The sequence below is a fragment of the Seriola dumerili genome, unplaced genomic scaffold, assembly GCF_002260705.1.
Source record: "Seriola dumerili isolate Sdu_G_001 unplaced genomic scaffold, Sdu_1.0 BDQW01000449.1, whole genome shotgun sequence".
In the NCBI taxonomy this organism is placed as follows: domain Eukaryota; kingdom Metazoa; phylum Chordata; class Actinopteri; order Carangiformes; family Carangidae; genus Seriola; species Seriola dumerili.
Window position 1 is genome coordinate 1,190,071 of NW_019174704.1, and position 23,083 is coordinate 1,213,153.

A 23,083-nucleotide genomic window follows, 5' to 3' on the forward strand; every position below is an offset into this window, starting at 1 on the left:
TCAAAAAAGGTTTAAATAAAAAATTTCAGTCAATTTTAGGTTGATTCATCCTGTTCTTAGCAGATCAAACTCTTATGAAGGTGTCTTTCCCTCTCAGCGCTCATCATTATTCATTAAAGAAAGCTGACTGCTGGTTTCATTTGGCCCAGTTACAGGTGATAACTTGCTCCTTAGTTTGTCTTTTAAATGTGTCTGGAGTGCCATTAAGAACATCAAGGACACATTTCAGAGCTCTGTCCTCCCTCACCTTCATCGGAATAAATTTGCCGCCTGCCCGCTGTGCATATGGGAAAAGGTAAAGAATGCAATCACCTAGCTCTTTTTTTTAATTTTATTTCCACTGTTTCACTCCGTCCACATAAATCTAAAGCTGTTGTCCTCTGGGTGTTTATACAAAAGAACCAGGAAAACACATAAAGGTTAATTAGATCACCCGGTCAACTGAGACGTGGGAGGAACACACGCATATAAACACATTAAACACTCATAAAAACTATGATGGCAAAAGCCGTCAGGCAGCTTCGGCCAAGAGCAGTGGTTTTATTTTTGGTCTAGTGCAGTGGTGGGAGCGGATCAGTGCCATCGCCTTTGTTTCAAGGCTAACTGTAACTTAAAAGACCTCAAGTCATTCGTGTTTACTTGCATCTTAAGTCCAAATCGGACCCAGAGTGTTGAAAATCTTTGAGGACGAGATAGGTCAAGTTAACAAGCTCTAAAGCAAGGCCTTCTTCTAAGGGTATGTGCAAAACTGTTTTTTTTTTTTAAAGAAAATATTTTGGTATTAAAACTTAGTTTCAGTATTTCTGAAATTTAAAAAGAAAAATATTGTGCAAACATGTTTTCCATAAACACATAGGTCTTTGGTCGGCTACTCGTTTGATTTGATATTAAAATCTGAACTTTAAATTGTAATTTGTCACAAGCAGTTGCTGCCATATACATGTATACTGTTTGACTGGTTATTCAACACTCCTCTCCCGAGATGACTCCTGGATTCTAATGAGAGAGATTCTAAAGGGACCTGCTAGGACATCCCTTTGTCACACAGTGCTTAAGAAATCCGATGCTACATCTGACCCTAGAGGTTACAGAACTGGTACAGCGAGGTGCAGCACTTCCCGTCTTGAGTCACTCTCCATCATCAGTGCATAAGAGATACAGTAAATTGCAGAATCCCCATTCATACATTAAAGACTGAAGCCAGTTTTCAACAATAAAACACTTTCCTGACAGTTTTCCTGCCACTAGAGAGACTGTAGTAATGCAACTTTAAAAACGCGTATCCAGGCCTGTTTATCACAGGAAATGTATTTACAGTAGAAGAGTCAATTGATCAGTACAACAGGGAAGTGCCACACTGAATTCTAGGCATCTGTCCAATTTCAAATCTTTAGATTTTTCCACTGAGACAGTAAAAGTTCACAGTCTAACTGGAATTAAATGGGTCGTGATTTTAATTTGTGTACTTTCGTCAGCAAAAGTGCTGTACTGTGTGTTGGGTCTTGGCTGCTATCCTAAAATATTGTGCGACACCACTGCAACACGTGCATTTAAAACCAATGGCATTGCAAAGTCAGTGAGTTTGGCCCTCCCCTCACTCTTTGGCACTAAACATAAGAGTTTGTGTGACTCCTTTCTAATAGAAGTGCAGCAATTTGTTTGGTCTGGACTCTAGAGCACATATCTTGCCAGCTTGCAATAAGAAATCAGAGCTGGCCCATTGCGCACCATGTTTTATAAAAGCTGACAACTGCTTGTGGAGGCCTGTCTGTGTGTTGTATATATCAGTTATATCTCACTGTGCAGCCAGACAACATTCATCATCCCCGGATCCATATAGACAAAAGTGAACGTCTCCCATTCCAATAAAATAAAGATAGCAGCCTTTCAGGGAAACATTTGTTATGTTTATGGAGACGGGTGAAGTAACAGTGTATGGTCAGACTGAAGGGAAACTAACAGTCAGTGTCAATGAAATGTTGTTGTTTTTTTTTTTTACTCTTGTACCTTGCATTTCCTGATTAAATCACCTTATTTGTTCTTGTAACATTTAGCCAACATGTGATTAATGCAGCTCGACCAAAATCCGGCTATTTGTTTGTCAGGTCTTTTACATGTTTATTTGAAACAATAAACAACTACATTTATTATGCGTTATAAGAAAGACTGAGGTTGGTATGCATTCTTGGAGAGTTTTTATGCAGATCAATGAGTTTATTAGTGGTAAATATAGTAGTGGTTAACATTTGTTGAAGAGATCAAAGGCAGAAGATTACAGAAAGAAATTTAGAGTTTAACTCCCTCTTCAGTGCACTGCTGAGGTAATAGTCCCCCACTTTTAAATTACTTGCCAAATACCTCAGGGTCACATTTGAAGGCATTTTTTGATAAATGTTTGTTCAGAAAACACTCTTTGTAAAGAATTGTTTTCAAAATTGAAGTCATTCACACCCACCTTCAAAACTACCCATCATATTTTCAAACGCTGTATTCTGTAATTATGTCTTGCATTTATCTCGCATTGTTTATAGCTTCTTCAGAACGCTGTGGCTAAACTCTTCCTCTAATGGCAACTTAACATTAGCTCCTGGCTTGTTACAGAATTGACCTCAATGTCCTTGAATTCTGTTACATACTGGCTTGTGGGTTAACATTTGACTCGACTGTGGACAAGCTGTGGGGGGGGGGGATCTTGGTGGAAATGTCTGGTTAACAACAGTAAATGTTCTCCTGCTAATCAGCTTAATACCTCTCCTTCACTTCGGGATCGTTAAGTCAAATATATATGGTAAAATATAACACTGAAACGTTTCACCTTTTCTCAAAACTGATTTGTTAAAGCTGTTATCTATTATTCATTTCAAGCGGTCATATTTTGCAGTGTGTGCTGGTCTGATAAATATTAGTCTGTGTTGGTGCAATGCTTTATGATATCCTTTTACAAAAGGACCTGTGGGGCCACTTGAGATGGATGAATGTGAGAGAGAGACGAAGAAAGAAAGCAAATGCTTGATGCTGTGTATGTGTCCGTCTGTGAGAAAGAAAGACAGAGAGAGAGAGAGAGAGAGAGAGAGAGAGAGAGAGAGATGCTCTGAACAGCATTTCTGAAGCATAGCAGATCAATATTGAATGAAGAAAGCTGTCCCAGCCTGCTTCTTACTCATTACCCTGAGGCTACTCTGTATTCTTTTTGCATATTTCTCTTCTCTACTCATTTTCTTCTCCAACCTTCTGTCACCTCCCTTGTCCTCGGACTCCTTCTTGCCGTCTACATGTCGCGCTCACCCTCCCACCCCCATACAGTATATGCGTCCCCTTCCTCATCTATTTTCCTAGCTCCCTTATTTATCTCTCTCAGCCTCTGCCTCCCTGTTGCTGCAGCGCTCATAATGTAGCATGGAATTAGCTCAATTAAATCACTGATAATATACAGCAGAAAATTGGACTCGTGCTGTGAGAACAAAATAAATTGGCATGCCCCCATCACACACACACACACGCGCACACACACACACACACACCTCTCTTAATCAAAGATGTCATAAAGATGTCATTCAAGTTTATTATTTACTACATGTATGAAATACGTCTACACCTGTCTTGCATTAATAAGAACAACAGAGCAGGGAAACAAAGGCTTATTGTGCATGTGCTTGTGTGTCTGCATAAATGTCATTGTCCAGTATAGCCATCTTAATGACTCTACTGTAATAATTTTAACACAGGAGAGTGTAGACAATGGAGAAGATTTAGATATTGTGACACAGTATTTGTGCTTTTTTAGTCTAGAGTTAGTGTTAGCATAAATACTTGATGGTATTTACTAATAATACTAATGGTATTTAGAACTGAATTTCAGAACAGTTTAGAGCAGTTATGGTAGTCATAGCTACTGGAGTGTTGCTCAACACTTTCTCTGCACCCCAAATAATTATCGCTGTACAGTAAGTGATGAATTAGCAACTGAGCAGCTGTTTGCTAAGTTTGCCATATCAGCTTAAAAGGCGACCGATATGTCAATTTTATGTTCACAACTCCATTCCGCTGCCCCTGCACTCAGTCGTTGCAGCTTTAAGATTAATAAACGATGTACTAAAATCACGTGATAATGAATGTAAAAGAAAAAGTTTTTCAGCACCATGGAAAGAGACACAAAGAAACTGGGTTTAAATGTTTTGGTTCTATGCTAAGGGAAGCAAACAGTTTTTCTTTCACGCCATGCAGTGTCATTAAGTGATCCACAGAGGATGAGATAAACAAATAAATAAATAAATATAACTTTTACGTTGATTCTTGTTTTTACAAAGCAATCCCCAAAGTGAGGTGAAACATTATACCTTTAAGTATGATACATTTGTAGAAGAGGGTTTTAGCATTCTTCCCATCCTTTCCAATAATTCCCTACGAGAAAGATTTAAATTTGACGAAAATGTATGTGTGCTTGCTACTAAGCAAACGGAAGCTGCATAGGAGTATTGTAAAATCACTTAATTAGTATTAGCATCAGGCACATCATTGGGCCACTGGCAGAGACAGAGAGCTGTATATGTATCTGGGGATACGGCTTCATGCCACTAATTAAAAGTGAGGACTGAGTCTTCGGTTTAGTTCTGAATACAAGAATATTATCAGAAGCAGTCAAACAGTTGCAGCTAAAAAAAAAAAAGTAGAACTTGATCTGCATAGTTTTTCACACTTAATGACAAGCTCTGCCTAAAATAAAATGTGTCTGGACTATTCAAATGCATAAACATTTTTCATATATCAAATTTTATGTATGTATATATACATATATATACACACATGCATACATATACAATTTTTCACATATCATGAACAATATACGCCAGATGGTGTATGGGAAATGGGAAAACCTACAATTGATATCATACCTTCTAAAAAATAGTTGATCTAAAAGTGATCGTATCCTTTTTTGGAAGCTGTGTAACATTTTAATTAGAACCCATGCTCTCTCATTTCCACAATATTTTGCAAATGCCTTGTGCTTTTTGTCCAGTGTTCTTAAGATATCATTCAGGGATTCTTTAAATTATTAGGGTATTATTTATGTTATCATAGACTGTTTAAATGTCACATAATTCCCGTTTCAACTACTGTACACATTAGCAGTCACATTAAAAACAAAACGGCCCGATCTTCAGACAGAAACACAGTATAGCCCAGACAAGGACGTTGAGAAATGTCCCTGATGGGCTCGTATCCAGCAGAGCACTCCCTGTTGGTTCGTCTCATTAAATGAAAAGTTTAATCCATCAGTTGGAGCAATTAACTTCTGAACTGTCTTTTTAAAAGCATCTAATAAAGAGAGGGAGGGGCGTAGAAAGGAACAAGTGGTGAACTGTCTACAGTTTAAGTAATGTTACTGTTCTCTCTACAAGGCCAGAATGCCAAGCTTCTTCCCATATTTCCATCCAACCATCCATCCATCCATCCATCCATCCTTCCCAACAACCTTAAAAGGATCTCCATTTGACCCCCAATGATCAACACAGAGCATAGCAAGGAGATGCAAAACACAGATGGATTCAGTCACAATAGAAACCCTCACAAAGTTAGAACTAGAGAAAGAGAAAAACATAGAAAAACAAGTATGTTATAAAAACCTAAAAAGCTACGGCAGATTCAAGATAACTGTAAAATTTTAATCCAATGTGTTTCGAATTTTTCTTCCCCAAGTCTCCATTTGGGGATGTCAGTTCGGGAAGCTTGCTGTAAAGTCCCATTGCGCCCTATTCAAGTATACAATATCAGTGCGTACAAAACTTTGGCAAAGTGCAGTGATAAAAGTATGTGACATTACTGCGGATATCTGCTTGAATATGAATTAATTCAGAGTCTATGTGTCATGACTAAACAACTTTGCCAAGAGAGCAAAGTGACATTTAGACAGGTTTATAATTTATTTACACTTATCCACTTCAGATGGTTTGAGATACCTTTTAGCAAGATGTGTGCTTTTTACAAATAGGGGAGCTACTCCTCTCAAGTGTAATTAACTAACTTGGAAGATGATAGAACTGATGTATTGCTTTTTAGTCAATCCATGCCAGTTATCCATAGTTATTAGAATAGCTAAACTGCTATTGTTTTTGTTAGTTACACAACACCTTCAGGTGCACTGTACCACCCATAGGATTGGAGAAAGGTCTACGCTGACTCGCATGTAGCTTGAGGAAACCAAGCCTGATGCAAACAGATTGATGAACTGGCTGATGGAGATGCAAATTTGTGACTGAATGTAAATTAAAGTGTATTAAATCGCATCTGATTTTATCCAGATGGGGGGGGGCACTTGAAATGACAAATGTTTTTTATTGTCAAGCGCTGTCATACCGTCAGAGCCAAGAATATGTCATTATGACTGCATTGGAGAGACGCTACTTCATACATTGTGTCTCATCCGTCTTATCGCTTCTTTTTTTTTTTTGTATCACATCTTTCTCCGTGGTTTGACAAATGACGTACAGTTTTCCTCCTCTGTCTCTGTCTGCCTGTTTGTTTCTTTGTCCTTTCTGCAGTCTGCATCACCCACACACACAAGCACACCCCGTTCTGTTTGGCGGTTATATAGTTAAATTCCTCCCTGTGTTCATGCGAATGTTTCCGTGATACTTGTGATACTCCTCTGCCATAAACCCACCACAGCTAAAGACATTTTTTCACTTTCAACTGACATATGTGCCAATCACAGACCCGCTTCTTATTTCTTTCCCCCTCTCCCCCCTCTCTCTTGCATGCATGCAAAATTAATACAAAACGTACACTCTACGCCTTGTGTTGTTTTCGTTCACCTTTCAAATGTACATACACAACTCCCTCTCCTCTCTCTTTATTCCTCTATGTTCCTGCCCTAATTTAATTGTTGTTTTCAGTCTGCCAGTGGCTGCTCCCCCCCTCTGCTGTGACAGCACCTGTAAACAGCCTCTGTTTTGGGGGTGTGCAACTGACATCTCTGGCCAGGGACTCTGCCATTTCCTGAAGAGGCTTCCTAGAGCCCAAGCTTGGAGTTTTGAGGGGCTGATCTGACTGCTGCAGTTTGTGGGAAAGCAGCTTATATGTGCATATTGGTCTGTGGATGTTCGGATGTTGCCTGCCTTTAGGTGCCCCAACCTTATAAGGTTGAGGACACGCTCTCAAGTGGGGAAATTTTGAAGGTCCCAAGTTGCAAGTTTTGGCTGAAGGCGTAGGGTTAATATTGGACTTTGAATTACATTTAGGTTAGGGTTAGTTGCACACATGTGGTAGTGATATTGGTAGGACTTACTGTTGACAACAGTTCTCCTATTACACCATCTGCAGAAGCAAATGAACAAACACTGCTGTATTTGTTCATTTTGTACCTGTTGTGTTCTTGTGTCTCTGCTACTTTGTCCCTGTCACTCACACGCACACACACACACACACACACACACACACACACACACACACACACACACACACACAGTGCTGTGTTATAATGATGTATCTCTATGATCTTTCTCCTCACTGTCTCCTTGGGAGAGTGAGAAAGCACCTGTCTACTTGTCTTGGCACCACAGCAGTGTGAGGACAGCATGGCATGACAGAGCCGGATGTTCTCACATGATTAAGTGGGCCAAATATGTATGAGAACATGGCACAGGTGGAGACATGAGGGCATAAAAGTCCTCTAAAGCTAGGTCAAATTCCTCTTCGGGCATCTTATTAAAGGAGGGGAATCGGATGAGAGGGAAGTCATGTGAACAGTTGCTGATGTTCTATGTTTGTCTCTCCTCCAGAATGGTCAGTTGCAGCAGCGACTGGATAATGTCCAGAGAGACTTCATCGTCTTCAACAGAGAAAAGTAAGGAACCTCCACTACCTGTCATTCCCTACAATACTGTGCATCTTTCTGTGAAATAACGGGCATGGAAGAAACATCGCAACTGTCATTGTTGTGGAACTAACGATGCCTCCTCTTCAAATCTAATGAAGTCCTCTTTCAATATTTTACGTTCTTTCATTGCACGGTCTTTAATGAATCCCGTTTGGTTGACCGTATGCAGGGTATGGTTAATAAAATGTTCCATAGTTTGTCGACTAACAGTTTTCTTTGCTGGCTGGAGAAAGCATGTAGGATGGTGTGAATGGAAAGTAATGTGGCTATTTGTGGCAGAAGGTCTGGTCCATATACAGTATGTGGGTGTGTGATTAAGGCAGAAACACAGCAACTGGAAAGAAGTGAGTGTCCCCCATGTTGACTATATTATGTAGAATGTAGAATTATGTTGATGACATTTCAGGAAGTAAATCCAAAACTGAATAAATCAAAGTCAAGGAATAATATTCACCACTGATTTGCATAAGTAAATGTTAAAACAAATGAGGTCTTTACTCATGTGAGTGGAAGCCAAGACTATTAGAAATATACAATAAGACTAGAATAGAGTATAATTCATAAGATATTTCATAAGAACAGAAAATAATACTTCCACAGTCTAGTCAAAGTCCAAATAAAAGTTAAGTAAACACGAAGCAGTATTTGTTTGAAGAGGGAATACATCAACCTAAGAACGTAAAATATCTTTTTATGAGAAGTTTAAAATCAGTCAGCCAATTCTTTTATAAAGAACTATAAAGTATGGCTCAGGCATACACAGCAGGACAAATGGTAGGGTAAACTGGCAGTAAAATCAGACTGTTTTGGCCATCGCAAGGCTATGGGAAAGGTAAAATGATAAGATGTCTAACATTAGCAGTTATCATTGACCATCAGAGGTCAAATGATAAAATGACAATAAGACCAGTTGCCAACTTTGACTCTTACATGACAAAAATGTGATCTTGAACAGAACATTATTTGATTTTGACTTCTTGTCTGTTTTCTTATAGAACTGATTTGTTATGCTTTCTTTAAGGACTTGCACTGTTCAATATTAACAACAAGACGTTCTTCACTCTACAGGTCCAGGAAAGCAGTGGTGGACTCGGAGTCTTCTGAGCTGTCCATGAGTGAGAAGAACAAGGCAATAGAGGACGGACAGAACAACAATGTTGAGCCGGCTGCCTACTTACCAGGATAGGTCTTATGACCCGAGATTCCTACTTATTCCCTTATCACTTGCACCTGCCCACAGCTTGTAGATCAGCAATTTACACCTAGACACCTATTGTTCTATCAGCACAGGCACTCAGAACTGGTCTTCAGTGTTCCTGCACCACTATTTCATCTATACAAAAACAAATGCAGCACTGTATGCACCTGTGCATCACAGTTCACAAAAAAATAAAATAAAATAAAAAAAAAAAAAAAAAAAAAAACAAACACATTATCAAAAGCTCCAGAACTGCAGGAGTGAAATGGACTCCTGGAGCAGCAGCCATGCCAGAGCCAGGCTTTTATGCTTTCTTGTCACCAAAAACAATGACTCTCTGCAGAGTGTCACTCATGCCATGCTCCCTTACATCACTCTGGTGCTCTAAGGTCTGCTCAACCTCTACTCTGGGCAGTGTGCTGAAGTGAAAAGGAGGTCACTTCCCTGCCAAAAAAAAAGAAAAGAAAAGGAGACCGTGCCACACCTGCTCAGCTAGCAAATAAGTGTCTGATGTGGTCAACTGTGGCTGAAAGCTGTTTGTGATGCTGCTGTCTTGAGCGGAACAAGGCATTTTTTCTGGTTAATTACAGATATTTAAATGAAACAATGGTTCTCCAGTGCTACACTCAATATAATGGCACAAGGAGTTGGGTTGGCAACGTACTGTACACTGGAAAACAAGCACTTGGGTGGACGGCTTCGTTTCATGCGATTTACATGACTTGAGAGTCGAGCATGACACTAAGAGTACAAAACATTCAAACGGAGAGGTTATTAAAAGGTAAAACGAGGCCTTTTGTTTTTACCACAGCAACCACAGATTCCTCTAAGATAGAAATTCAAGAGCTGAACTGTAGGCTTGAGCGCGAATGGCTCACTTTATCATAGCAGCAGATACATGGTTGCAATGGTCATTATGCTAAGCTTTGCTAGTCAAGCTAACAAAGATGGTAGGACTGCAACATTTGGTACAATGAACCAGCTTTATCAGCTGCAGATATAGGCAAAACACGCTCGAAGATTTCTTTACTTCTCAATGCTTTAACTTACTATTGAGCCAATACAGAATTTTGGAATGCAGTTAACAAACAATGGTTTTAAAATTAAGCTTGAAGGTCTATTCCTGACCTTGAAAGTTTATATGGGGCTGCTTCGTTCAGGCCATCAGACATGGCTTAAAGCTTCGACCAAACCACTGATGAAAGGTTTTCGTCAAACTGGTTTTAAAAATCCTTTAAAACGGTGACCATTTGGACTAACCTTTGCCTCAATCTGCAAATGACCAGCTGGGTCTTCAATTACAGCTATGAATACATAGAAAAGATAGCTGGTAGATGTTATATGTTCTGCACTGAATCCTGCTTTGCACATGCTTCTTCATCAACTGTAGCATTTATGCACAGAGAGACAAACAAAAAAAAAATCTTAAACTGTGAGTGAACACTTATTCCCTTAGGGATGGTTTTATAGACAAGGATTAAGCTGAGTCCTAGATAAGATTCATCTTTCAGTTACTGTCTGCATAAAAATTTGTTTTTGTCACGTAATTTTTTTTAATGTCCTTCCTCTCTTTTTTGTTGTACAATCACATCTGTGCCACCAGATAAGTCTGTAAATTTGTTTTGCAATTAATTGCTCCCACAGAAGAATAAGGCATTTGCAGTCTGCTTCTGCAACAACAGTCATGTGCAGATGGTATTCAAGAGTAATCTGAAATTCAGCACCAGCTGGATAACACAGTGGTGGGGGGGGGGGGGGGGGGGAATTAAATCTCAATATTGATTTTCACAATTTTTCAAACTCATGGTTATTAACAAGAAAACACTGAAGGAAACAAATAAATACCAGGCAAGGCAACACCCCTCATTCATACTGTGAGATTTACTGTAGACTTGGGTAAAACCACGTCAAAGGAGCCACACCTGCCTCTGACGCTGGCAGAGGGATGCCTTATACCGTAGATATGGCACACGCGTACGTGGAGGTAGTAAAAACCTGCGCTTTTTTCACAAACAGTAAGTAAATGTGATTTCTACTAATGCCTAGTCATTCTATATTGACCTTGATCTTATCTCTCTGCAATATGACTCAATCCTTTCAAGTCTATTAATACCTGTAATTATATTTAAAACATTTTCAATTCAAAACTGTTGGCACTTTTCTATTGGAAATTGGTACAATGTTTTGACTTACCTTTGTGTTGTTGTTGTTGATGTTGTTGATGTCGTCACTGATGTAATTTTACAGCTCCAAAGGTGGTTTCCTGTATAAGTTGTAAGATAAAGTGGGAAAGTTAGATAGGTGGATTAATCATAGATAAACCCAGAGTCAATAATATTTGTGAATAATTATCATAATTTGCTCATAGGAGCACCACATTGGTTGAGTATTGTTGCATCAATTTGACTGGTAATCATCTGATGTGGCAGATTTGATCCTTCCAAAAAGTGAAGGTATTAAATAATCATTGACAAACAGTATTTGACCCAGGTAATAAAACTGTTCAACAAACCTCTACCGAAAAAAATTATTTAGTCTGGGAATAGAATTGTTCAACACTTGTGAATTTCATCCCTGTTTTGTTGTCCTTCAGTTGTCACTGTGTGTTTATTGTATTCAAATGTGATGGAGTTGCAAACTATTAAGGTGTGCCTTAAATAATGACTTTTCTTTTTCTGAACCAACCTGACTGCCTCGTGCTTTATTTCACTTGTCGTTCTGAATGACCATATTTAATTGAATAAGAATTAAGAGCAGACAGAATGGGGCAAAGGATAGCACTGGTAATAAGCTTCTTATCATTATCAATAATAGTGAAAGGATATTAAAAAGGGGAAGATTGTTAGTCATACCAGAAGGTGTTTTTTTTACCTTTAATTAAACTTGGATATGAGGTATGTACTATATGTGTGTAGATGTTGATTGCTCTCCGCTACCCAAATACAATGCTGCCCCCTAGTGTTAAGTGAATAGAATTACAGTTAGTGACCCGGCAGAGGGTGGAGAAACTTGATATGAATACCTACGGTTAACATGCAAAAATATATTCAGCCAAAAGGACAAGCATTGAATACATTTTAAATATGACTGGAGGAGAAGCAGAAAGAAAAGGCACTCCTGATCCTCAACTCCAGTGGCCACTGTTTATGGTCACATGAACTGGATCTAAGTTGGTATAGTGTTAGCACACTCTCTTTACTCTCCCTGATAGAGCATCCTCAGCACCAGAATGCGTCATATGCTTTCCTTATTCTCTCTCTCACTCACACGCATCCACAGTTCAGAGATTTGAGTCCAGCACTTTCCGAGGTCATCTAGAAGGCAGAGTCCCTTCTCTCCTTCATAGCGGGCTAAGCTGAAGCAGCACTTTTCCACATTAATGGCTGATCTGAGGGGGATTTTCAGCTGGTAAATGCTCCCCCCAATTTGTCTGATATCATTCAAGATAAAAGCAACCAATCTTGGTATATCACATAAATGTTCAAAATACTTTCTGTTATATAATTGCTGTTCACGCGCACACGAAAGTAGAATTGTTCTTATGTAAGAAAGGAAAGGACTGAATACTAACAACTACTGTACATCCTTTCCAGAAATATTTTCTCATTACAGTCAGAGATACTTTTCCATTTTCTAAGTTACAACACTAACATGCAACCAACTCACACCACTCCTGTTTAGACTAAGTTTGCTGACTCATCACTTTGTCCAAAACCTAGTCTGCACTTTACGATCGTCATTTCAGCCATTCGACGTGATTACTGTGATGTCATGAGACATTTACTCACCATTAAACGATGCATGTGGGACCTTGCAGCGGTTTTTACAGCTGGACCTCACAGTGAGGTTGAGTGTGTGTAATAAGAAACACAACGGGACTGAGTGGATGCTTTAATCAGCTTATGTTAGAGTTTTTCAGCAGGACATCCTGAATTTTGGAAACTGATTTTTTTTGGTTACTTCATTTTTTTCTCAAAACAACTTCACAATGAGAGTGTCATGAGTGTGTCCTGTTAAATTATGTTCATAGCGAGTGGTGCTCATAGCACTATGCTAAGCTTAAAATAAAAAAGAAATAAAAAAAAAACAAAGACATGATTTTGGTGATATTTAAGAGAAGAAAGCATGACTGTACAGTTTTCCTAACTTGAGCATCAAATCTTAGGTCAGAGTCAAACAGCACTCCTAGGTTATCAGCAACAGGTTTAACATATAGGCCAGGTTATTGTGGACCAATTGGATAGAGTTTGACAAGCCGAATAAAACAATCTAAGATTTACTGTCATTTAAATGAAGGAAAAGTAAAAAATGTGACTTACCTTCCTGAACTGATGGAGTTTTTATGTTTGTCAAATGGCCATACAGTAAGTTCATTGCAGTAAGTAATGTCTTTTCATTGTTTTCTTCTTTTCCATTCTATTCATCCCTACAAAAAATGACAAAACATCTATGTTTATGTAAACTTACTGTACTTTTACCCTTACGGTAAGCTGTAGCTGCTTCACAATAAAAGCCCCACAGAGAACAGCAGGAGTCTTATTGTTAAGCAGCAACAGGAAATGTTATATTTGCATTAACAAAAATATTGAGATTTGTTTGGGGTTAAAAATATATGAATTAAATCCAAATACAACTGGTAGATCTACTACAATTAAATAGACCTTCTTGGACAGGTTCTGTTTAAACTGTTTAAACTCTAGCTAAAACGAGACAATGTACAACTCTGTAGTTATTCAACAGTTATGAAAAGTTTCATAGTGGCCTGCATGTTGTTGTCAACTATAAACGAGAAATGTCGACATACGAATGAAAGTTACCTTCAAGTGGAACTCCTCTCTTGGTGTGAATCCCGTTAGCAGGTGTGTGCTAACGCTAGTGGTGCTAGCATGTTGCCATACTCTTGACACTGGCAACTTTTTCAGGACGGCTATTCACTATGCTAAAAGCAACTAGAGTGCGGTAAGTGAGGTGTTCGCTACATATGCCATGTTTGTCTTGTCAACTATCAGTGAATCACTTTCATAGTGAAGAAAACTAAACAAGACTATGGCTGGACTGTGTGTGACTGTTAGCATGGTGCGATTTGTGAAAAATGTCTCACGGGAGCAGAATGCAACAAGGCTTTGTGCTAAAATACCAATTGTATACATCAAACTGAGGGACTCAGTGATAAAGACCTGACACTAACAAGGGTCTGTTACCGTCAGCGATTGAGGTAAAGGCCCAGGTCACTATTTGAGGAAATGCGATAGTGGAACACGCCCCCCGATGACGTCATAGAAACTGTTCACTGCAAAAATGACAAAATTATTAAGCTATTAAGCTATTAAGGCTATTAAGAGGATTTATGGACGTTTACTTGCGAATGACACCAGCGATAATTGAATTCTCAGAAGGTGTATGTCCCATTGAATCTTAGAATATATTCGTCATGTGTATGTGCTCAGATTTGACTTAGTTATGACTCCAAATTGAAGCAACTGGATGCAGGCTACCTTGATCACCTCCATGAGCTGTGCTGTCACCACCACCATCACTGCTGCTGCAACACCGGGTTGGTAAGTCGGCCAAGCACCAATACCTTCCTCTTGTTTTCAGAACACCTGCATGCACCTGTCCCTCAGAGCAATTTTTCCTCATGTCTCGCCCTCCCCGCCTCCCTTAGGCCTATAGTTTGTAAACCCCTGGAATATAACCTAACTTTTTGTAGGTGAGAAAACCAACTCGCCAATCTGGCAACACTGAGCCAGTCTGGTGTCCAAGTCTGATCCTCCTTCAAATAGTGTTTCCCTCCCATTAAAATGATTCCTGATGCACCCCCTTACTGTGGATTGGGTTAGGACTTAAACTGGGTATGGTGAGCAGAGGTATCTGGTTATGGTTAGGGATAAGGTAAGGGAAAACACTATTAATTGGAAAAAAGACTTCACTTTGCCCAGAATCTTCTCCCAAGCTTTGAGATCTAACACCAACCAGCCACTGGACAGCCAAAGCACAGCTAGTATAGTGTAGTTAAGGCAAACAAACTTTATCTTCCCACGTCTGTAACAGATCTGACATGTGATGTGTCTGGCTGAATCACTCCAGTAAAAGGAGGTTAAGTGTTCAGAGTTGCTGGAACTGGTGCTGGAGTTGAAACAATGAAACCTCATTCAGTGTTGCTTAGATTACGCGTGTTATTCATTCAACGTAAACTGCCGTCACAGCCATGACTCATTGTCTAGGGAAATAAGGTGTTCATACACTGTATACACAAAGATATAGTTCCTGATAAGGTGAAAACTATACATGTGAGGAAAATATGTTGACAGACATACTGTAGTGCTTCAAGCCATTCTGGTTTATTGAAAAAACAAGTAGGCTAATGACATTTTATACAAATTATAAGTTCATTTGCCTGGATGATGTTGTGATTACATGTTGTATGCAGTTGAATTTACAAAAGCCTACATTTAAAATGAGTATGTAATTTCTTTTTCAAAATTTTATCAAAGTTAATCAGTGAAACAGGCCATTTTTGGTTATCATTTATATCAGGTGGAAAAAACTGGCCTACTTTCACATTTTTGATCAAAATGATAGTAAAGCCTTTGAGTTTCTATTAATAAAGACTATTCAAATAAACCGTTATTTTCATTCCAACCTCTGGTGCATATGTCTTGATGTGAAGTTGAATGATAATATAAAAAAAAAGAGGTCTCAGTCAGTCAGTTGCAACTCATGTTTATTCAGGAAACAAATCATACCTCCACAACACACCTTATTTTTGACCTGCCATTTCTGGGTTTTGATACAACAGTAAAAAAGAAACAACATAAAAACAATAACAAAGGTTGTCAAACTAACATAAATACAACAAACCACCATTTGTGCCTGCCTCAGAGTTTGCCACACCACTGCCAAATAAAAATGCCATCTCCTTCCCTCCCTCACCCACAGTGGGACAGCAACAAAAATAAAGGCTTCCCTTGCTGCACCGCAATCCTCTGCCTTATCAGAAAACAGCAGAGACATAAAAAAGAGCTCTAAGCCCCCCCCTCCCCCTGACACACATCAGATCCAGAGTGTTTCAGGTCGTATTCAGGCTGATGTTGAATTAGTATTGGTCAGGATTGTGTTAGGTTGGCTATGTTGGGATGACAAGGGAATGATGGTCTTTCCTCTCGTCCTAAAATGAGAGCCCAGTTTGTCAAGAATGAAAAAGTAAAGCCAGAGGTGAAGTGCTGTTATCTGAAAGCAGATTCTTGTTACTTAATCATTTCATTGCATCTGTTTTGTTTGTTTTTTTGTCATTGCCCTCATTAGCAAAGCTCTTCTTCACAAGCTATGATTGATCTACAAGGAACTGTTGAGTTTATTTGTACTTGTAAAGGTTTTTATCTTTTTTCCTCTATTGTCCTTCTCAAGATGATATCAGAATGACAGAAGCAGGCAATAAGCTAGAAGCAAATGCAAAGGACGGATTCTTACACTGTTCTTTTGTACAGCCATGATGGGGTGGAAGAAAAAAACTAAAACTGACAGAAACCTTTTGGGATAAAGAATAGTAGAACCCTTTCTAATATTTCTTTTTTCTATTCTTTCTTTCTTTTCTTTCTGTCTTCACGAATTCTTTTCTTAAGCAGATGTGTCTCTCTTCCTGTTTTTTTTTTTTAACATCAATAATTGTGTAATCAGTACATCATGGGGATGGTATTCATCAAGCACCTCAGAGGAGGAGGGCAACATGTATCACGTGACCCATGTGAATGTGGTCCCTGCAGCTCCATGTCCAACAGCACTCCTGCTCTAAGATGTGATAAACACGTTTTACTTGGTCCAGTAAACCCGAACTGGCTGCAACAACATCATTCACAAAGCTACATTACATCTACTGTATATACAATGCCACCTAGAGCTAAACAACTGCATGGTAATACATGGCTAATGTGGGATCTAGTGTTATGTTTTGCTGACTATGGAGAAAGCAGGCTACTGAAAAGAGGGTGACATTGAAAGCCAAACAGGATGAAAGAACCATAGCATCATTCTGAGAAAAGCAGTATCCATTTTCCTTTGAGGGCACAGTTTGTTCTCTTCCCCTGTTGAATGTGATGGCATGCAGTTTTACTGGTGTATTTTACAATTACCAAAGCACCAAGTGGGCATGTTTTCACTGCCGGTGTCGTATATTCTGTACTGAGAAGAAAGTGAGGCTAAGACGGGTTATGTGTAATGTGCTTTGGCAACATTATCCTTTAGAAGCATTTCCTGATACTCCACACTGGTCCAAATTTCCCAGGAAAAGGGATACTTTTCTCATCTGAGCAAGGTAGCATTGTGACAGGTAAGGCATGAGGATTCAGTGTTTTGCTCTTTTAACTTTTAACTAATCGTGGTCCTCTGCATCTCCTCCTCCTCCTCCTCCCTCCCTCCCTCCCCTCCCTCCCTCCCGCAATCCTGCACTCTGGCCGCTGCCGTTTTCTGGATGCGTCCCCTCCTTCCCGTGCTGTTTAACTGAGGGATGTGATGTTGGAACGACCACCAGGGGGCACTACAATACGCCGGCCAGCAGGCCTGATAGGGATGTCATCTGGGGTGGGGGGACCTGGACAGAGAGAAAAGGAAAGAAAGATAAGTGAGTTACAAGGAAAAAGAGCATTTAAGTTAGTTGGAAGAAGGATAAACTCATGCCGATCTGCAAAGAAATGACCACAAAGAAAAAACAGTAAATTTCAAGTAAATGCTACGAATCAGATTTCTAAGAATTCTTTGTCTTCGCAGATTACGGAATGACACAAAATGTCCCAAATTTAGATGTGTAACGTGGGTTAGCATTTACTTATTTTAAAAGCAGCTCTTGAAACTTAAATGATGCTTACTTGCTATAGAAAATGAGAATCTGACGCCACAAAGTGATTTAACAAATAATGAAGGGGGGGACCTGTGGGACTACACCGGTGCCGATGATGAGATTTACTGCTTTTTGCGCTCCTCTGGAAGATAGCACTGGTATCATCTGTCAGTTTTTTCAGACTTAATTTACACAGAATAACTTTTATGACGTCATAGCACACAAAAAATTGCTGTCATACACTCGCATTATTACTTTCCATCCACTAGGGGGTTTTTCAAGACACATAATTATTATTATTGTCTGTGATAGATGGTACATGTCACTGAGATGAGAAAGGAATGCAAATTTCAACAGCGCCATATTCTGTATGAGTGCTGCTGAAACATTAACAAAAGAAGCTACGGTCTTGACATAAAGCAGTGCGTTTCCAAAGGATGAGCCAGGGCGTCTGCTGCAAGAAATTATCAGCGAGTGTATAAATGGAAAGTGGAATGATGTCAGACTATGATACACTGCATCTAAGCAAACAATCCTTCACATCTCCTCTCCAGACAAGTAAATCAACTCTGCAGGTGGTGACCCTGGAAAAACTAAAATAGATAGGAGACTGACTCATTCTGAGAGTGCGCGCAAAATATACACACACACACACACACACATACAAGAATACGCACATACTTAAGCGCCCAACTATTACAAGGCCTGGGAAACCGGGACGCCCCGTACGACCCCCCCCCCCTTTACAGTAAATTCATGTAGTCAAATGTAGAAATTCTTTCCAGCGGAGGTCACCTTCTTTTTTCATCGATGAGGTATCACACATAAGCCACGCTTGTAAAAACAGGTTGCTCAATACAGCCAAAGGCTAAACATCTTTCTGTAAACTGTTCTTTCAAAAATGAGTTATCAGCTATTAAAAATAGTTTGTGTATTCACAAAGACTGCCAGCACCATGGTGGATACAGCTGTAGTTTCTCCAGGTTAAACAAGGTTATTCTCATTGATTTGAAGTTACACATGGACACATTTAGTCTGTCAAGGGAGGACAGGATGACTGACTAATAGCTACTGTTGCTCTGTTTGATTAAAAAAAAAACACGGAAACACTGACTATCTGGTTCGTGATTTTACCATGTGTACGTAGTTTCACTGGTAGCTGGATGAAAACAATTTCTCACATTTGTTTTCTAAATCTAAGGTAATCCTGCGCTGACCTTACATATGGGCACAATCAGACTGTCACTCAGCAGTCCTGCATAATGGAACAGATGTCCAATGTGAATACATCGTGCCGTGATCTCTCACATTAGATAGGCTTTCTTAATTGACCGTGTCTAAATGCCGGGAGTGAAATATCGTACGCCGTACATTTCAGGCCTCGTGCCAACACTCGTAACCAGTGGGACTTGCAGTACGTGCAACTGTGGAGAAAAACTAGGAGGCTGCGGTTGGAGGTCTCAGAGTCCTAAAGAGCCCTCAAAATTACCTTGTTTGAGAGGTGTGAGATACTTTAGGAGAGTGATTCAGCGGGAGAAACAGGGTTTAAGATGCATTCTTTGGAGATGAGTCATTAAAAACAATGACTGATTTGATTTAGAAAGACTAAAGTAGTGCAAGATACATCTGTGTGCATGCTGGAAATAAAATATAAAAATCTGAATACAAGTATCCTAAAATACATGCAGGAATGCAGGATAATAGAAACCATCATTTGCTTAGTTCAATGTGCACAATACAGAAATACACAAAAGTACTGGGCTCCTATATAGTATGCTAAGTCATCTAAATAAATGTAAAATACTAGTTTACATCATAGATGAGTGTGGGTCAAAAGTACAGTCCGTGTGGTTTTAATTTGGGGTAGAGCTGACTTCTTGTCAAACTAAAACAACACTAAAACAAAAACAGAAACAAAAAACAGCCAACTTTAACTGCCTGTACATAAATTTAACTAAATACATTGTGGCTCATTAAAAGTCAAGGAAGCTATGGCAGCCAAGTTAATGACATGCATAAACAGACAAATTGTCATATAAACACTGTATAACCACTTTCACAAAGCGGTGTGATATACTGCAGACAAATACATGCCATACTGTGCACGTCAGCATAACATCTGAAACAGGATTAACGAGAAATTATTAGGTTTCTCTACAGGCTCGAGGCTCATCGCCAAGGACTCTGAATGCATCATTCATGCACAGCAACAACATGCTAAAAAAAAAAAAAACCATGACTTGTTGTACTTCACAGCATGAAGTAGTTGAGATAAAAGGGTGTGTCATGGTGGATCTACTGATGCACATGCATGCTCCTTTGATGTTCCTACATACAGTAAAAATCAATGCAGACCAATAACAGATGAGGAAGGACCGGCTGATTGTATTAAAAAGCTGGGCTCACCGCATGGTGCAGGGTTACCTGCTAGACTAAATCCAGACTGGTGCAGGTTTCTGACGGGCTGTTTGGTGGGAGAGGTACGTGCCGAAGCAGAGGGGGTACCACCACGAGACATGGAGAATTCAGACACCGGGCCGTCGTACATTCCCCTGGGCACTGCCCTCAGGACTGCCAGCTGAAGGGCAAATAAAGATAACAAAGATGGAGGTGTTTAGGGAGAAATAAAGAAGCATAATAAGATGCAGAAGAAGAAAGAATGAGTAAGGACAGAGAGAGACATCATGGTGTTTGGTATAACAAAAGAGTCCACACCTGTTTAGCATTATATGGTTGTTTGTGTAACTGTTTGTGTCTGTATTATGTATGCATTTTTCAGAGAGCCTTTTTCCTGCTGCAGAACCAGTTCCAGATTTACACAACCACACACACAAATACAAACTTAAACACACACATACACAAGTAAGCAAAGTCTTTTACAGACTGGAGCAGAAAAAAACACAACATACAGTATTAGTATGTTTTAAATCAAGTTGAAACTTTATGTTGTTAGTGAGCATGTCCTCGCTGTCTGTCTGTCTGTGGCATGACTCAGTGGAATCTTGGAAACTCTGTCAAGAGTTAAAAAGAGACATCTGTGAAAGAAGGAAGCCTAACCGTGAGTGCGACCAAGATAAACAACACACTGTTACTACAGCTCCATTTTCTCATCAGCAGCCAGCTGCAGATTAGGAAATTGTTGAACAATGACGTTTCTAGAGCTGTAAGAAAGATGGCACGGGAGCAGAAATCAGGGTCTGCTGTCACTTTACACTGCTATAAATGAAATGGTTAAACGGGGTCACTTATATTTCTAATGAATCCTTAATCCTCTAGAGGAGCTACATGTCTCTTTTAATTTCTTTCTTTCTGACAAGGTAAAGCACTCTGGGTTTTACCACATTTGTGGTATACAGGAATATTATTTTAATCCTTGAAGTCTGCTGCTAGGTTTGGTAGGTGTAACGTCACGCTTCGCCCTTACAATGTTATTTGTCGTTGCATATGCTCACCAGTTTGTTTCCAGTTTATTTAAGATAGTCCGACATTTTGGAAAGTAGATTTAGCCTCTTACTTTCCAAGAGTGACATGAGAAGATCGATAAGCCTCTTATGACTTTACGCTAAATAAGCCTCAGCCAGCAGCCAGTTTAGCTTAGCATAAAGACTCTAGCTTCTTGTCTTCACTGTGTTGTTACAGAGCAAATGGCAGACACCAGTTCTTACACTTTGGGTTTTGTACAGATTAAACAAACTAAACAAAGTAGACTGTGTTTATTAGAGACCTTTAGAGTTGCTGGTAGATGGATTTTGTTACTTTTGGACAGAGCAATGGCTAGTTGTTTCCAGTCTTTATGCTCAGTTGAGCTAACCAGCTTCTGGCAGTAGCTTTATGTTTAGGCAATCTAGTAAGAATGCAAATAGGGGTGAACCCAAAAATGTTCAAACTAAAGTAGCTGTGTAATATGTGGCTTTCGATTTTAAACTGTAAGTACAGTCTAAACGTTAATTCTCCTGACTGATCTGTGACATTTCTGTCTCAGGAAAGACTATTAGGCCCTCAGCTACCTTGTGGCCTTTCCTGTAATAAGGGCAACATGGCTACATAACTTTTAGTCTTGCAAAACCAGAGTAAATTTTAAATATGGGACTCATTTTAACTCTACACTTTGGTAACTCTTTAACTGTGTGTGGTAGGTTTCTTTGGAAAGCTATCCAAATCCAAACTCACTGTGTGCTTTTTAAAACCATGATGAAACAAAGCCACGACCACCCTCACTGCATGGACCTCAGCCTCCAAGGTTCAGCCGTCTCCCTGTGGCTGAGCTCAGATTGCTCTATCTCCCCCTCATCCCACTTCACTGCCTCCATCTCTCCCACCCACAGTCCTCTCCATCACTATAACTTCTATCTCAGCCCAAACTCCCACTTACTCACTTACAGGCCAAGAGACCTTAACTCTTACCTCCCAATTTCTCCTATTTCCTCCAAATCGTCTCATGCTTTGTGTGTGTCAATGGGTAAGTTTGATTATCAAAAGCAACAGTTATTCTTTCTGATATGATTTTATTATTGTAGTTTTCATTTAGGCACCATCGTTGGTGCTTAGCAGGCACCGTTGTGGTGTTATTGGCACTGTGCTTACCAGAGCTCACTTGCAATTCAACAGTGTGGTGAGTACTATGATGGCTCAACCTTCTCAAGTTTCTGTGTGGATTATTTTTGTCTTTATATGTTCAGCTGAAGGTTGTACAGGTCTCCTAAAACAGAATTTGCCTTTCAAAATGGACATATCATTCAAAGATATGACATCTGCCTCAACGAGATTATTGTTGTATAAAGCGTACATAGTGGGCCGGACAGTAGTAAAAACCTGTATTTACCTGCTTCCTGGCTTTAACTCGCTTGTAGGCAAAGTCAGGGAAGGGAGAGCAGGGAATGAAGCGGCCCACACCGGAGGTGACATGCAGGTTCCCGTCCTCCAGAACAATCTTCCCCTGGCAAATCACCACGAGTGGGGCTCCACGCAGCTCCATGCCCTCAAAGACATTGTACTCAGCAGCCTGCAGCGCAGATATAAAATTATTAGACACCTGTGAAGAAATCAGGATGTTCCAGCAGAATGTGGCAAAAGGGGGGAAATATGTGACTAAGTAGATATGAACAAAAGCTATGAGTAAATACGTTAATCACACAGCAGGAGCTAAAATGACTAGTTATAAATTATGCTAAATATA

The 23,083-nt window shown here is 39.6% G+C and overlaps 2 protein-coding genes across 4 annotated transcripts in view; one reads left to right on the forward strand and one right to left on the reverse strand.

Moving 5' to 3' along the window:
* Positions 1 to 9,174, forward strand: part of LOC111234504 (serine/threonine-protein kinase 32A-like) — a 53,193-nt gene extending 44,019 nt beyond the window's left edge. The window contains exons 10-11 of one of the 2 annotated variants that reach the window (XM_022762636.1): positions 7,779 to 7,843; positions 8,927 to 9,174. In XM_022762636.1, coding sequence (XP_022618357.1) covers positions 7,779 to 7,843; positions 8,927 to 9,062 — 201 coding nt within the window. In that variant the 3' untranslated portion in view covers positions 9,063 to 9,174. The remainder of the gene's footprint in view (positions 1 to 7,778; positions 7,844 to 8,926) is intronic. The other variant, XM_022762637.1, reaches the window with a different exon arrangement.
* An 8,332-nt stretch (positions 9,175 to 17,506) lies between these two features.
* LOC111234358 (dihydropyrimidinase-related protein 3) overlaps positions 17,507 to 23,083 on the reverse strand; it is a 32,826-nt gene continuing 27,249 nt past the window's right edge. Inside the window, exons 12-14 of one of the 2 annotated variants that reach the window (XM_022762396.1) lie at positions 22,730 to 22,909; positions 20,332 to 20,485; positions 17,507 to 17,661 (exon numbers count right to left, since the gene is read on the reverse strand). In XM_022762396.1, coding sequence (XP_022618117.1) covers positions 17,567 to 17,661; positions 20,332 to 20,485; positions 22,730 to 22,909 — 429 coding nt within the window. In that variant the 3' untranslated portion in view covers positions 17,507 to 17,566. Of the gene's footprint in view, positions 17,662 to 20,313; positions 20,486 to 22,729; positions 22,910 to 23,083 lie in introns of both variants that reach the window. The other variant, XM_022762395.1, reaches the window with a different exon arrangement.